Genomic DNA, 14,564 nt, shown 5'->3' on the forward strand with positions numbered 1-14,564 from the left:
AGGTTGTCTTTTTATTTTTTTGGTGAAGTCTTTTGATGAGCAGAAGTGTTTGATTTTTAGAAGCTCCCAGTTATCTAGTTTCTCTTCTGGTGTTTGTGCATTCATTGTTAGTTATGTTTTGTGTTCTGTTCATGCCATGTATTAGAGCTCCTAGCATTGTTCCTATTTTTTCTTTGATGATGTCTGTCATTTTAGATTTTATGTTTAGGTCTTTGATCCATTTTGGGTTAGTTTTTGTGCATGGTGTGAGGTATGGGTCTTGTTTCATTTTTTTTGTAGATGTGTATCCAGTTATTCCAGCACCATGTGTTAAAGAGACTGCCTCTCCCCATTCAACGGCCTTTGAGACTTTGTCAAATATCAGCTGCTCATAGGTGGATGAATTTGCTTCAGGATTCTCAACTCTGTTCCATTGGTGTATGTATCTGTTGTTGTACCAGTACCAGGCTGTTTTTTTTTTGGGGGGGGGAGGGTTGAGGTTGTGTGTTTTTTTGTTGTTGTTACCTTTTTTCTTTTTTGATTGTGCTTTAGGTGAAAGTTTACAATTCAAGTCAGTTTCTCATACAAAATCTTACACACACATTGTTACGTGACCCTAGTTACTCTCCCTACGATGTCACAACACACTCCTCCTCTCCACCGTGTATTTCCATTGTCCATTCAGCCAGCTCCTTTCCCCCTCTGCCTTCTCATCTCACCTCCAGATAGGAGCTGCCCACATAGTCTCATGTGTCTACTTGAGCTAAGAAGCACAGCCCTCACCAGTATCATTTCATGTCTTACACTCCAGTCTAATCTTTGTCTGAAGAGTTGGCTTTGGGAATGGTTTTAGTTTTGGACTAACAGGAAGTCTGGGGACCATGACCTCTGGGGTCTCTCTAGTCTCAGGCCATTAAGTCTGGTCCTTTTACTAGAATTTGAGGTCTGCATCCCACTTTTCTCCTGTTCCATCAGGAACTTCTGTTGTGTTCCCTGTCAGGGCATTCATTGGTTGGAGTCGGGCACCATCTAGTTCTTCAAGTCTCAGGCTGATAGAGTCTCTGGCGTATGTGGCCCTTTCTGTGTTTTGGGCTCATATTTTCCTCGTGTCTTTGATGTTCGTCATTCTCCTTTGTTCCAGGTGGGTTGAGACCAATTGATGTGTCTTAGATGGCCGCTTGCTAGCTTTTAAGACCCGAGACATACCAGGCTGTTTTGACTACCTTGGCAGTATAATAGGTTATAAAATTAAGTAGCATGAGGCCTCCCGCTTTGTTCTTCTTCAGTAATGCTTTACTTTTCTGGGGCTGTTTCCCTTTGTTTCTCCCTTCATTAAAAAATGTCATTGGCCTATACAAAGAAAACTACAAAGCTCTACTACAAGAAATTAAAAAGGACATACTTAAGTGGAAAAACATACCTTGCTCATGGATAGGAAGACTTAACATAGTAAAAATGTCTATTCTACCAAAAGCCATCTATACATGCAATGCACTTCCGATCCAAATTCCAATGTCATTTTTTAAGGTGATAGAGAAACAAATCACCAACTTCATATGGAAGAGAAAGAAGCCTCAGATAAGCAAAGCATTACTGAAAAAGAAGAAGAAAGTGGGAGGCCTCACGCTACCTGATTTCAGAACCTATTATACAGCCACAGTAGTCAAAACAGCCTGGTATTGGTACAACAACAGGCACATAGACCAATGGAACAGAATTGAGAACCCAGATATAAATCCATCCACATATGAGCAGCTGATATTTGACAAAGGCCCAGTGTCAGTTAATTGGGGAAAAGATAGTCTTTTTAACAAATGGTACTGGCATAACTGGATATCCATTTGCAAAAAAATGAAACAGGACCCATACCTCACACCAAGCACAAAAACTAACTCCAAGTGGATCAAAGACCTAAACATAAAGACTAAAACGATAAAGATCATGGAAGAAAAAATAGGGACAACCTTAGGAGCCCTAATACAAGGCATAAACAGAATACAAAACATTACCAAAAATGATGAAGAGAAACCAGATAACTGGGAGCTCCTAAAAATCAAACACCTGTGCTCATCCAAAGACTTCACCAAAAGAGTGAAAAGACCACCTACAGACTGGGAAAGAATTTTCAGCTATGACATCTCCGACCAGCGCCTGATCTCTAAAATCTATATGCTTCTGTCAAAACTCAACCACAAAAAGACAAACAACCCAATCAAGAAGTGGGCCAAGGATATGAACACACACTTCACTAAAGAAGATATTCAGGCATCTAACAGATACATGAGAAAATGCTCTCGATCATTAGCCATTAGAGAAATGTAAATTAAAAGTACGATGAGATTCCATCTCACTCTAACAAGGCTGGCATTAATCCAAAAAACACAAAATAATAAATGTTGGAGAGGCTGCGGAGAGATTGGAACTCTTACACACTGCTGGTGGGAATGTAAAATGGTACAACCACTTTGGAAATCCATCTGGCGTTATCTTAAACAGTTAGAAATAGAACTACCATACAACCCAGAAATCCCACTCCTCGGAATATACCCTAGAGAAATAAGAGCCTTCACACGAACAGATATATGCACACCCATGTTTATTGCAGCTCTGTTTACAATAGCAAAAAGCTAGAAGCAACCAAGGTGTCCATCAACGGATGAATGGTTAAATAAATTGTGGTATATTCACACAATGGAATACTACGCATCGATAAAGAACAGTGACGAATCTGTGAAACATTTCATAACATGGAGGAACCTGGAAGGCATTATGCTGAGCGAAATTAGTCAGAGGCAAAAGGACAAATATTGTATAAGACCACTATTATAAGATCTTGAGAAATAGTATAAACTGAGAAGAACACATACTTTTGTGGTTACGAGGAGGGGAGGGAGGGAGGGAGGGTGGGAGAGGGTTATTTACTGATTAATTAGTAGATAAGAACTACTTTAGGTGAAGGGAAGGACAATACTCAATACGTGGAAGGTCAGCTCAACTGAACTGGACCAAAAGCAAAGAAGTTTCCAGGATAAACTGAATGCTTCAAAGGTCAGCGGAGCAAGGGCGGGGTTTTGGGGACCATGGTTTAAGGGGACTTCTAAGTCAATTGGCAAAATAATTTTATTATGAAAACATTCTGCATCCCACTTTGAAATGTGGCGTCTGGGGTCTTAAATGCTAACTAGCGGCCATCTAAGATGCATCAATTGGTCTCAACCCACCTGGAGCAAAGGAGAATGAGGAACACCAAGGTCACATGACAACTAAGAGCCCAAGAGACAGAAAGGGCCACATGAACCAGAGACCTACATCATCCTGAGACCAGAAGAACTAGTTGGTGCCCGGCCACAATCGATGACTGCCCTGACAGGGAGCACAACAGAGAACCCCTGAGGGAGCAGGAGAACAGTGGGATGCAGACCCCAAATTCTCATAAAAAGACCATACTTAATGGTCTGACTGGGACTAGAAGAATCCCGGCAGTCATGGTCCCCAAACCTTCTGTTGGCCCAGGACAGGAACCATCCCCGAAGACAACTCATCAGACATGAAAGGGACTGGACAGTGGGTAGGTGAGAGATGCTGATGAAGAGTGAGCTAATTATTAATTATATCAAGTGGTCACTTGAGACTGTGTTGGCATCTCCTGTCTGGAGGGGGAATGGGAGGATAGAGAGAGTTGGAAGCTGGCAAAATTGTCACGAGAGACTGGAAGGGGTGACTCATTAGGGGGAGAGCAAGTGGGAGTACGGAGTAAGGTGTATATAAACTTATATGTGACAGTCTGACTTGATTTGTAAACGTTCACTTGAAGCTCAATAAAAGTTAATTAAAAAAATGTCATTGGAATTTGGATGGAGATTGTATTGTATCTGTAGATTGCTTTGGGTACCTGTTAATACCCGTTGAGATCAAGTCGGTTCCGACTCATAGTGACACTATAGGACAGAGTAGAACTGCCCCATAGAGTTTCCAAGGAGCACCTGGTGGATTCAAACTGCTGACCTCTTGGTTAGCAGCCGTAGCTCTTAACCACTACGCCACCAGGGTTTCCTTGCTTTGGGTAGAATTGAGATTTTCACAATATTGAGACTTCTTATCCGTGAGCAAGGTATGTTTTTCCACTTATGTAGATCTCTTTTAGTTTCTTGCAGTAACATCTTATAGTTTTCTTTGTATAGGTCTTTTATGTCTCTGGTTAGATTTATTCCTAAATATTTTATCTTCTTGCAGGCTATTGTAAATGGTATTAAATAGTTGATTTCCTCCTTGAAGTTCTGTTTGTTGGTGTAGCAGAATCTAACTAATTTTTGTATGCTTATCTTGTATTTTGATACCTTGCTGAAATCATCTGTTAGTTCCAGTAGCTTTCTTGTGGATTCTTTGGGGTTTTTTGTGTATAAGATCATATCATTTGCAAATAGGAATCCTTTTACTTCTTCCTTACCAATTTGGATGCCCTTTATTTCTTTTTCTATCCTAATTGCTCTGACTAGGACCCCCAGCACAATGTTGAGTAAGAGTGGTGATAAAGGACATCCTTTGTCTGTTTCCCGTTTTCAAGGGGAATACTTTCAGACTCTCTTGGTTTAGGATGATGTTGGCTGTTGGCTTTGTGTAAATGCCCTTTATTATGTTGAGGAGTTTCCCTTCTATTACTATTTTGCTGAGAGTTTTTATCACGAATGGGTGTTGGACTTTGTCAAATGCCTTTTCTGCATCAATTGATAAGATTATGTGGTTCTTTTGTTTTATTTATGCGATGGATTGCATTAATTGTTTTCCTAATTGTTGCACAATCCCTGCATACCTAGTATGAATCCCACTTGGTCATGGTGAATTATTTTTTTGATATGTCGTTAAATTCGTATGGCTAGAATTTTGTTGAGGATTTTTGCATCTACGTTCATGAGGGATATAGGTCTATAATTTTTTTTTTTTTTTTTTGGTGGTGTCTTTGCTTGGTTTTGGTATTAGGAATATGCTGGCTTCATAGAATGAGCTTGGAAGTATTTCATCCTTTTCTGTGCTCTGAAATACCTTTAGTAGTAGTGGTGTTAACTCTTTTCTGAAAGTTTGGTAGAATTCTCCATTGAAGCCGCCAGGGCCAGGGATTTTTTTTGTCGTTGGGAGTTTTTAAATTACCTTTTCAATCTCTTCTTTTTTTATAGGCTTGTTTAGTTGTTCTGCCTCTGTTTTGTTAGTTTAGGTGGGTAGCGTGTTTCTAGAAATTTGCCCATTTCCTTTAGGTTTTCAATTTTTGGGGGAGTATGATTTTTCATGGTATTCTATTATTATTCTTTTAATTTCAATTGGTTCAGCTGTGATATCACCCATCTCATTCCTTATTTGGGTTAATTTGCTTTTCTTTCATGTTTTTCTTTTGTCAGTTTGGCCAGTGGTTTGTCAGTTTTGTTGATCTTTTCAGAGAGCCAGCATTTGGTCTTGTTAACCCTTTCAATTGTTTTTCTATTCTCTGTTTCATTTAATTGTGCTCTAATTTTTATTATTTCCTTTCTCCTGTCACCCAAAGACTTCTTTTGCTGCTCTCTTTTTACTTCTTCGAGTTGTTTTGATTTTGGCCCTTTCTTCTTTTTGAATGTGTGCGTTTGTTGGTATAAATTGACCTCTGAGCATTGCTTTTGCTATGTTCCAGAGGTTCTGGTAGGATATGTTGTCAGTCTCATTTGATTCTCTGAATTTTATTCTGTCCTTAATTTCGTCTATAACCCAGGAGTTTTTGAGCAAGGTATTCAGTTTCCACGTATTCGAATTGTTTACCTTGCTTTTTCTGTTAACTGTTTTCTACTTCTATGGCTTTATGGTAGAAACGATGCTTTGAAATATTTTGATGTTTTGGATTCTGTTAAGGCTTGCTTTATGACCTAATATGTGGTCTGTTCTGGAGAATGTTCCATGTGTCTTGGAAAAGAAAGTGTAGTTGGCTGTTGTTGAGTGGAGCGTTCTGTATATGTCTGTGAGATCAAGTTGGTTGATTGTGGCATTTAGATCTTCTGTGTCTTTATTGAGCTTCTTTCTGGATGTTCTGTCCTTCACTGAAAGTGGTGTGTTGAAGTCTCCTACTCTTATTGTGGAGCTGTCTATTTCTGTTTTCAATGCTGCTAGAGTTTGTTTTATGTATTTTGGTGCCCCGTCATTGGGTGCGTAAATATTTATTATGGTTATGTCTTTGTATTGACCCTTTAATCATTATATAGTGTCCTTCCTTACCCTTTGTGGTGGATTTAACTTTAAAGTCTGTTTTGTCAGAGATTAATATTTTCACTCCTGCCCTTTTTTGATTGTTGTTTTCTTTATATATTTTTTTCCATCCTTTGAGTTTGTTTCTGTCTTTAAGTCTAAGGTGTCTCTTGTAGGCAGCATTTAGATGGATGGTGTTTTTTAATCCATTCTGCACTCTCTCTTTTTATTGGTGCGTTTAGTCCATTTACATTCAGCATAATTATTGACAGGTATGAATTTCTTGGGAAACCCTGGTGGCGTAGTGGTTAAGTGCTACAACTGCTAACCAAAAGATCGGCAGTTCAAATCTGCCAGGTGCTCCTTGGAAACCCTGTGTGGCAGTTCTACTCTGTCCTGTAGGATTGCTATCAGTCAGAATTGACTCGATGGCAATGAGCTTATGATTTTAGTGCTGTCATTTTGATGTATTTTTGTGTGTGTTATTGACAGTTTCTCTGTACCACTTTTCTGTCCCGAGTCATTTTTCTTTATGTATTTTCATCATTGTTGATTTTGTATTTGCCGAGTCTTTATTTTTTTTTTTATTTTTATCTTGATGTGTAGGACTGTTAGTTTCTTTTGTGGTTATCTGAATATTTACCCCTATTTTTGTACGTTTAAACCAATCTTTTATTTCTTGGTATTGCTTTGATTTCCTCTCTCTATGAAAGATCTATGACTACATTATTAATCCCTCTTTATTGTTTTAATGTTGTCATCTTTTACATACTGAAGTTTCTGTTTCCCTATTTTCAGTGTTTTTTAGCTCTGATTTATTTTTGTGACTTCCCTATCTGGGTTGATATCTGGTCGTTCTGTCCTGCGACCTAGTCTTCAATTGTTACCTGATATTATTGATATTCTATCCAGTGATTTCCCTTTAGTATTTCTCATAATTTCGGTTTGTTTTTTACAAATTCCTTAAACTTCTGTTTATCTGGAAATGCCCTAATTTCGCCATTGTGTTTGAGAGACAGTTTTGCTGGACATACAACTCTTGGTTGGCAATTTTTTTCCTTCAAGGATTTATGTATGTCATCCCATTGCCTTCTTGCCTGCATAGTTTCTGCTGAGTAGTACAAGCTTAGTCTTAGTGACTTTTCATTTATCCCTAGCCACTCTTAAAATTCTCTCTCTTTGGTTTTGGCAAGTTTGATTATAATATGTCTTGGTGACTTTATTTTGGGATCTACCTTGTGTGGGGCTTGATGAACATCTTGGATAGTTATCGTCCCATCTTTCATGATATGAGGCAAGTTTTCTGCCAACAAATCTTCAACAGTTTTCTCTGTATTTTCTGTTTATCTCCCCTGTTGTGGTACTCCAGTCACTCCTAGGTTATTCCTCTTGATAGAGTCTCACATAATTCTTAGGGTTTCTTCTTATTTTAAATCTTTTATCTGATTTTTCCTCAGATAAGTTGGTATCAAGTGCTTTATCTTCTGTCTCATTAATTCTAACTTCCATTGCCTCAGTTCTTCTCCTGTGACTTTCTATTGAGTGGTTTAATTCTGAAATTTTATTGTTAATCTCATGGATTTTTGTTTGCTGTCTCTCTTTGGATTTTTGCAGCCTGTTAAATTTGTCATTGTGCTCTTGCATAACCTTCTTAAATTCCTCTGTTGCTTTGTCTGTGTGTGCCTTGGCTTTTTCTGCATTTTGCCTGATTTCTTAAAGAGCTCTGTATATTAATCTTTTGAATTCTACCTCCAGTAATTCCAAGAAATTTTCTTCTTCAGGAATGTTTCTTGGTCTTTATTTTGGTGGCTTGCGGAAGTCGTCATGGTTTTCCTTTTCATGTAATTTGATATTGACTGTTGTCTCCGAACCATCAATAAGTTATTGTATTTATTTTATGTTTGCTTACTGTGTCCTAGCCTCTTGTTTTGTTTTGATATGCCCAAATAGGCTGATTGTGTGAGCCATTTGATTATTGTTGTCTTTGAAGCGCACATGTCTTGTCATCAGGTGGTTAGAATTGTTACTAGGTTTTTTTTTTTTTTTTTATGTGAGCCCAGGAGTCTGTTTACTTTTCTTGTGTGATTCAGATTAGGTGTCCAGGTCATTGATCACCAAGTGTGTGGTGCAGGCTTTCACCTGCAGTCCTAGACAGGCAGGGCCGATTGGAGTAGGCACAGGTATCTGGCTGATGTAGGGTGTCATGTGCTGAGCAAGGCAGGGGGTTGACAGCTACCCCTGAGTGTCTGGGTGGAAAGCGTGTCCCTGTTTCCTAGAATGCATAGATGGATGGGTTTTGTAGCTGGATTATGGGCACCCAGTGCTATTGGCTATAAGGACTGGGAGGCATCAGTTATTCTTGGACCTCTTGTGGTGGCTAGGTGAAGTAGGTGGAGCCACCAGTTCTTAGGCCCTGATGTGGGTAGGAAGGACCCTGCTTAATGGGTAGGGCAGTGTCAAATGTCACAAATCTGCCACTCCCCTTCATAGCTGATGCGATTGAAAATAGCTTTCAGATATATAGTCTGTTGTACTGTGTTAATGAGGGCCTGTGCCATTGAGATGGTCCCACACAGGCCTGTGTAGGGGTGAAAAGCATTCAGAGTCCGTGGACCCCTTATGCCTATGCCTAGGAAAAGAGTCTGTGCCTGCCCTGAGTTCCCAGCTTAGGGGAGCTGGCAGATTGTTTTTTCCTGTTCATTAATTTGTTCCCTCTCCAAAGCCGGGAGAATGGCTTAGGGTGTGCTACGGCTCCTACTTCCAGCCCAACTTCCAGCCCAGCAGGCGCAGCAGTCACTGAAGCCAGACCAGACCTGGAGCAGAGCGGGGAGGGGGCAGGTAAATGGGAGAGAGACGCTAACCAAAGAGGGGGTGTTTTTTGATGATCGCGGTAGGTTAAATGGTTGTACTTATCTTTTGCCTATTGAGCACCGCATCTCACTGGTTTTGGAGGCTTGAGCAGACTCTCTGCTGCCCGGTCTCTCCTAATGTGGAAAACGTGTTGCAAGTGCCACTGCTTGCCTCGCCTTGCATACGCCAGCCAATCCAGCCTGCAGGGTGCTGGTGCCAGCAGCATCAGTTCTGGCAACCCCTCACTGCTTCTGAATCGTCTCTCCCTACATCTGCCACTTAGTCTGATTCCTCAACTTTGTCTTTGATGTTCAGGGTTCCTAGATTGTCATATATAATCAATTCACATGTTTTTTGGGGTGTTTGGAAAAAAGGAAGCTGCTGATTACTCTGCCATCTTGGCCCCGCCTCACAGGTTTAAATTTTTAAAAAGACAACTTTATAGGTGATGATGTGTTATACTATCAGGAGACATATACTGTTTGTTAGCATCCATTGATGACCAATTCCAGGGGCTGTTTTATGGTGAATTTGTAATTCTATTTCTTCTTTATTTCTTAGCTGGAATAGTTCTATAAGGAAATTTCCATGTAGAGAAATTCCCCTCCACTACATTTGGTTGTCTGGTGGTACATTTCATATAGGAAAGAACAGGATAAATGATTGATTCTTGCCTTTTAACCTTTTGTCTGTGATAGGTTGTGAATATTTTTTTCTCGTGTTTTAATCATTTTATTTCTCCAGTATCGTTTGCAGAGTGTAAGTTTTTGTTGTTTTAGATTTTTTGTTTTGTCTTACTGTTACATAATCAAAATTTTCTAACTTTTTCCTTACTGTTTTTGCATTTTAAGTCCTAGTTTAAAAAGTTCTCTCTTTTCAGAGATATTTTTAGATGTATTTCACCTTTGTTTTCTTCTAGTGCATGCATGTTTCTTTCTTGAGTTTTGTTTATTTACTTATTTTGTTTTTTAACAGTTAAATCCTTTTGCAACTTAGCCTGGTGTGTAGTATGAAAAATCAATGCAATTTAATCTTTTTCTTCATGACTGTTTTGTTTCCCAACAGATATTTGAAATGTTACCTTTATCATATACTAAATTTGCATGTATTTACTTTGACATTTTTTAAATTTGTGTTCCAGTAGTTTATGCATTTATTCGTATGCCAACATTACAACTTTTTTTTTTTTTTTTTAACTTTGTATTTTTAGAACACTTTGGACTTTCAGAAGAGTTGGAAAAATAGTACAGAGAGTTAACATATATCCTTTACTCAGCTTCCCCCAATGTTAACATCTCAGGTATCCATAGTATAATCGTCAAAACTAAGAAATTAACCTGTTGGTAGAATACAGTTAAATAAACTATATGCAGTTTAATTTAAAGGGGTATTACAGTATTTTTATATGTAGATTTACTCCTCCATGCTGTTCTTTTTTCAGAATTTTAAGGCTATTTTTACCCGGTTTTTTTTTTTTTAATGTTTAGCCTCAGAAGAACAAGATACAACATGTTTTAAAATAGTATTTTTATTGGGATTGTGTAAAACTTGTAAATTAATTTAGGGACAACTGACGTCTTTAGTATGTTAAATCTTCCTGTAAATAAAAACAAGGTCAGTTTTTCCATTTGTTAAAGTCTACTTTTGTGTAGTTCTGAAGTGTTTGTAGTTTTCTTCATGTAAGTTTTAGATATTGTTCAATTTATGCTTGGGTTTTTATTTGTTTTTGTTGTTGTTGTTACTGCAAATAAAATCTTCTATTTTATCTTCGATCTTATTCCTCTTTGCACATGAAAGATTTCTGTGTGTTGATTTTGTACTAAACTTCATTACTAAACTACCTTATTAGAGTAATACTTCAGTTGATTTTTTTTTGTATATCAGTTATATCTTCTTGTAATAGTTTTGCTTTCTAATTTTTCATGCCAGATTTCATTCTTCCCTTTGTGTTGACTAATATTATGACTAATAAAAAAAAAAAAAATACAGTGGTAAAAACAGATTTTCTCTGACTTTAGGACTGTGTCTAGTATTTCTACATTAAGTGTGGTTCTGGCTTTGGGGCTGATATAGATCACATTAAATAAGGAAATTTTTTAATTAGTATTTCAACAAAAATAGGTGTTGGATTTGTAAAATGCCTCTTTGTCATCTTTGGCATGACCTTTTTTTTTTTTGTATGTATTTATCTCTATGTTGAATGATATAATAGATTTTCTAATAGTGAGAACTTCTCAGTTGTAAATTTTATTAGCCCTTCCATCTCTTTTTGGGTCATTTTTGGTAAATTGTATTTTCTAGTAAACTATTTTATTTAGGTGTTCAAATTTATATTCATAAACTTGAGCAAAGTAGTATTCCATATTCGTTTCGGTTTCCGCTGTTTCTCTTGGTATTTTTTTCATTACTGTCTCTTAAAGTACTCATAAACATGTATTTTTTAATTCACTTAAACCAAACAATAAAAGCAGCACCTTAAACTTTTTTAAAAAAGTAATTCTAAACGTCTTAATAATAATGAATCCTCCATATTTAATTTTAATTGAGTATCCTTTTCTTACGCTGAAACTTTTCTGCCTCCCTGCCTTAATTTCTTAGGATACTTGTAAATTTGCTTTTCATTGAACATTTGGATAAAAGTCTAGTTATCAGTCCTATTTGCTTTCTTCTCCCAAACCCCCCACTTTTGGGGTGTGCGATCTCTTTAGTGGGCATCTTAACTGAAGGAAAACAAATCACGATATCTACATGCCCTTGATAAAGTGAAACATTCAGAAGTTTTCCCCATTTCATGAGACCTGGTAACTGCAATGTGGTCTCACAAGTTTTGATTTTTTTCTAATTTTGTTGAGTGACTTGCATATTTCTTGATGAGAACTAAGGTATACTTGATGAGAGATTCTTGTTAAAAGGTATTTTAAATAATTTAGTGATTTGTATAAAGTAATTTTGAATTAGGGAGGGATGGGTGCAACATCCTGAAAGAATATGAGGTAAAGTACGTCTCTGTGAAGCATCTTTTTTCCTCCATAAAATTAGATGAAACACCCTGCTTTCTGGAGCAAAAAGGACTATAATTTTAATGATTGAAGTTCTGGAGAAGGGAAAAAAGATCAAATGTTTAATGTTCATTTGAAGGGTTGAATTTCTCCAGTAAAGAGCACTTTCAGTAGCTTCTCTTCTTCTTCCCCGTGTGGTCTTTTTATGATTGTGTAAGATTATAACCTCTATGTCTCGACATACATGTGTGTGCCCACCCTTTTTTCTGTTACTACCTTTTCTCTTATTCTCTTAGCTCAGTGCAAAAGTATTTGTTAAGATTTCATTTGGAATAAAGCATTTTAAGGCCTGCATTACTAGAGTTCTATCACATATTCACCTCCATCCCATGGTTTTTAATGTGCTTTCAAGACCTGCTTATTAAGGATATGATATAAAATAGAAAAATGTTCTATTAATCCTGGCTCACTTCCATGAATTTCTTCTCATTCTTGAGATTGCTCCTATGTCTTCTTCAAGAGGGTGAATTACTTTCTCACCTCTTGTCCATTGCTACTGGTGGTGGTGGTGGTAATTTTAATAGTAAATCAACATTAAGTCTTTCTTAGGAAGTTACGTTTCATGAATATTTTCAAAATATACTTGTATACCTCTTGGTGCAGTGGTTAAAAGCTATGGCTGCTAACCAAAAATTTGTCAGTTTCAAATCCTTGGAAATCCTGTGGGAGCAGTTCTACTCTGTCCCATAGAGTTGCTTTGAATCGGAATGAACTCGACAGCAACTGTTTTTTTTATAAGTCTACTTTTATTTAATCCTAACAGTGATCCTGTGAATTATATGAGAACAGGTAGCAAGTGAAATTAAGACCTAAGTCTCCAAGTACTAGCCTAGTGCTCATTCTCTTTAGCCATAAAAGACTTTCGTAGGTGATCCCAACCTCCCATGGCTTTCCTTCCTCCTCAGATCTTATTGGGTTATACCAGGTTTATCACTGACTAGGCATTGGAGAATTGACTAGATCTATGACCCTTAATTTCACTTCCAATTACTGAACTCCAACATTACCATGACTAGCCAGTGGTATAACCTGTCTGCCTTATTTCATATAGTGGATTTCATTACAGAAAGCTTTTTTTTTTTTTTAATGTCAGAATCTTTAAGTATTGCTTCAGTACAAACTTTGTAATACTTCTTAGCAATTAAAATAGGCAGAACTTTTAGTTATTCCAAAGTGATTTTAAATTAAACTAAAAAGAGTATCTAGGTCTTCTGAATCTTACTTGGTTGGTCTTGATATAACTCCAAGCATTCTCTAATTCTTCATCCCAGGGAATTCTTATTACCTGACTGTCTTCTATATTTTTCTTTTCTTTCCTCTTCTTTCACACTCAAGTAATTTAACTGGCAGACTCTGCTTCGCTTCTCTCTGACAATCTCTACTTCTAAAATCATTGATTTTCTTTAAGTGTCTTTTAGTCTCAATCTGAACACAGTGGGTCCTAAGACCACATATGCCATAGCGTGGCCAATTATATTCATCCTTTTGAATACATATAATAGAACTTTGTATTAGTGATTCTTATTAATCATCCTCCTATCAAAAAGATTCAAAGTCTCAGCCTTGCTGTCCTTCGTGTCCATTTTGTTAAATGACTGCCTTTTAATAAGATCTTCTTGAAACTTCAGATCTGCTTCCACATGGATAATGTTTAAGACTAGTCATTTATTAAATGAAAATTTGTGTTGTGGACTACCTAATCTCATTAGTCTCTGAGTTCTCATTCTAAAATTCTGTGACTTCTGTTTCACAGAGTATTATGACTAGATTCTTACACATTTTCTGGGAAAAAAAAAAATCTGGGTATGTCTAAACTATTGGGCAAACTCAGAAATAAACTAATTTTACCAGTATAAATAAATTTCTCATCAATGAATACATTTCCTAAGTTTTACCTATAAGACTGGATAAAATATCTTTGAAATCTTGAAAAAGTCTTACTTGATAGAAATCTCGTCTACCTGTAAAAAGGCAAATGTAGTCAAATACTGCCGAAGTTCTCTTTTATTTAATCCTTGTCTTCAACTAAGACCCCGGGTTTTCATCATCTTACATTCTGCTACTTGAACAATATTATTTTGAGACTGAAACTAGCATTTTAACCCAATTCTTGTTAATAAATGTCTGAAAGGTTTTGTTTCTTTTATCCCTTTCTTTGTAAATAAGCAGCCACAATTTTTTGTTTGTTTATTTTTTTGAGTAGTGAATTTCAAAATCCTTTTTAACCTTATAGGTCCAAGTGTAGCCCAGGATGGCTGCAGCTTCATATGATCAGTTGTTAAAGCAAGTTGAGGCACTGAAGATGGAGAACTCAAATCTTCGACAAGAGCTAGAAGATAATTCCAATCATCTTACAAAACTGGAAACTGAGGCATCTAATATGAAGGTATCAAGACTGTGACTTTTAATTGTAGTTTATCCATTTTTATTCAGAAATCTCTCTTATGAAATTGGGGACAAGAAACTTTGATTACT

The 14,564-nt window shown here is 37.0% G+C and overlaps 1 protein-coding gene across 9 annotated transcripts in view; it reads left to right on the forward strand.

Annotated features, from left to right (window-relative positions):
• Window positions 1-14,564, forward strand: part of APC (APC regulator of WNT signaling pathway) — a 159,397-nt gene that overhangs the window by 54,688 nt on the left and 90,145 nt on the right. For 6 of the 9 annotated variants that reach the window (XM_064274918.1, XM_064274938.1, XM_003405008.4 and 3 more), the window contains exon 2: window positions 14,323-14,475. The exons of the other annotated variants lie outside the window; for them this stretch is intronic. In XM_064274918.1, the coding sequence (XP_064130988.1) occupies window positions 14,341-14,475 (135 nt within the window). In that variant the 5' untranslated portion in view covers window positions 14,323-14,340. The remainder of the gene's footprint in view (window positions 1-14,322; window positions 14,476-14,564) is intronic. 9 annotated transcript variants of the gene reach the window in all.

Source organism: Loxodonta africana, chromosome 2, assembly GCF_030014295.1.
Source record: "Loxodonta africana isolate mLoxAfr1 chromosome 2, mLoxAfr1.hap2, whole genome shotgun sequence".
In the NCBI taxonomy this organism is placed as follows: Eukaryota; Metazoa; Chordata; class Mammalia; order Proboscidea; family Elephantidae; genus Loxodonta; species Loxodonta africana.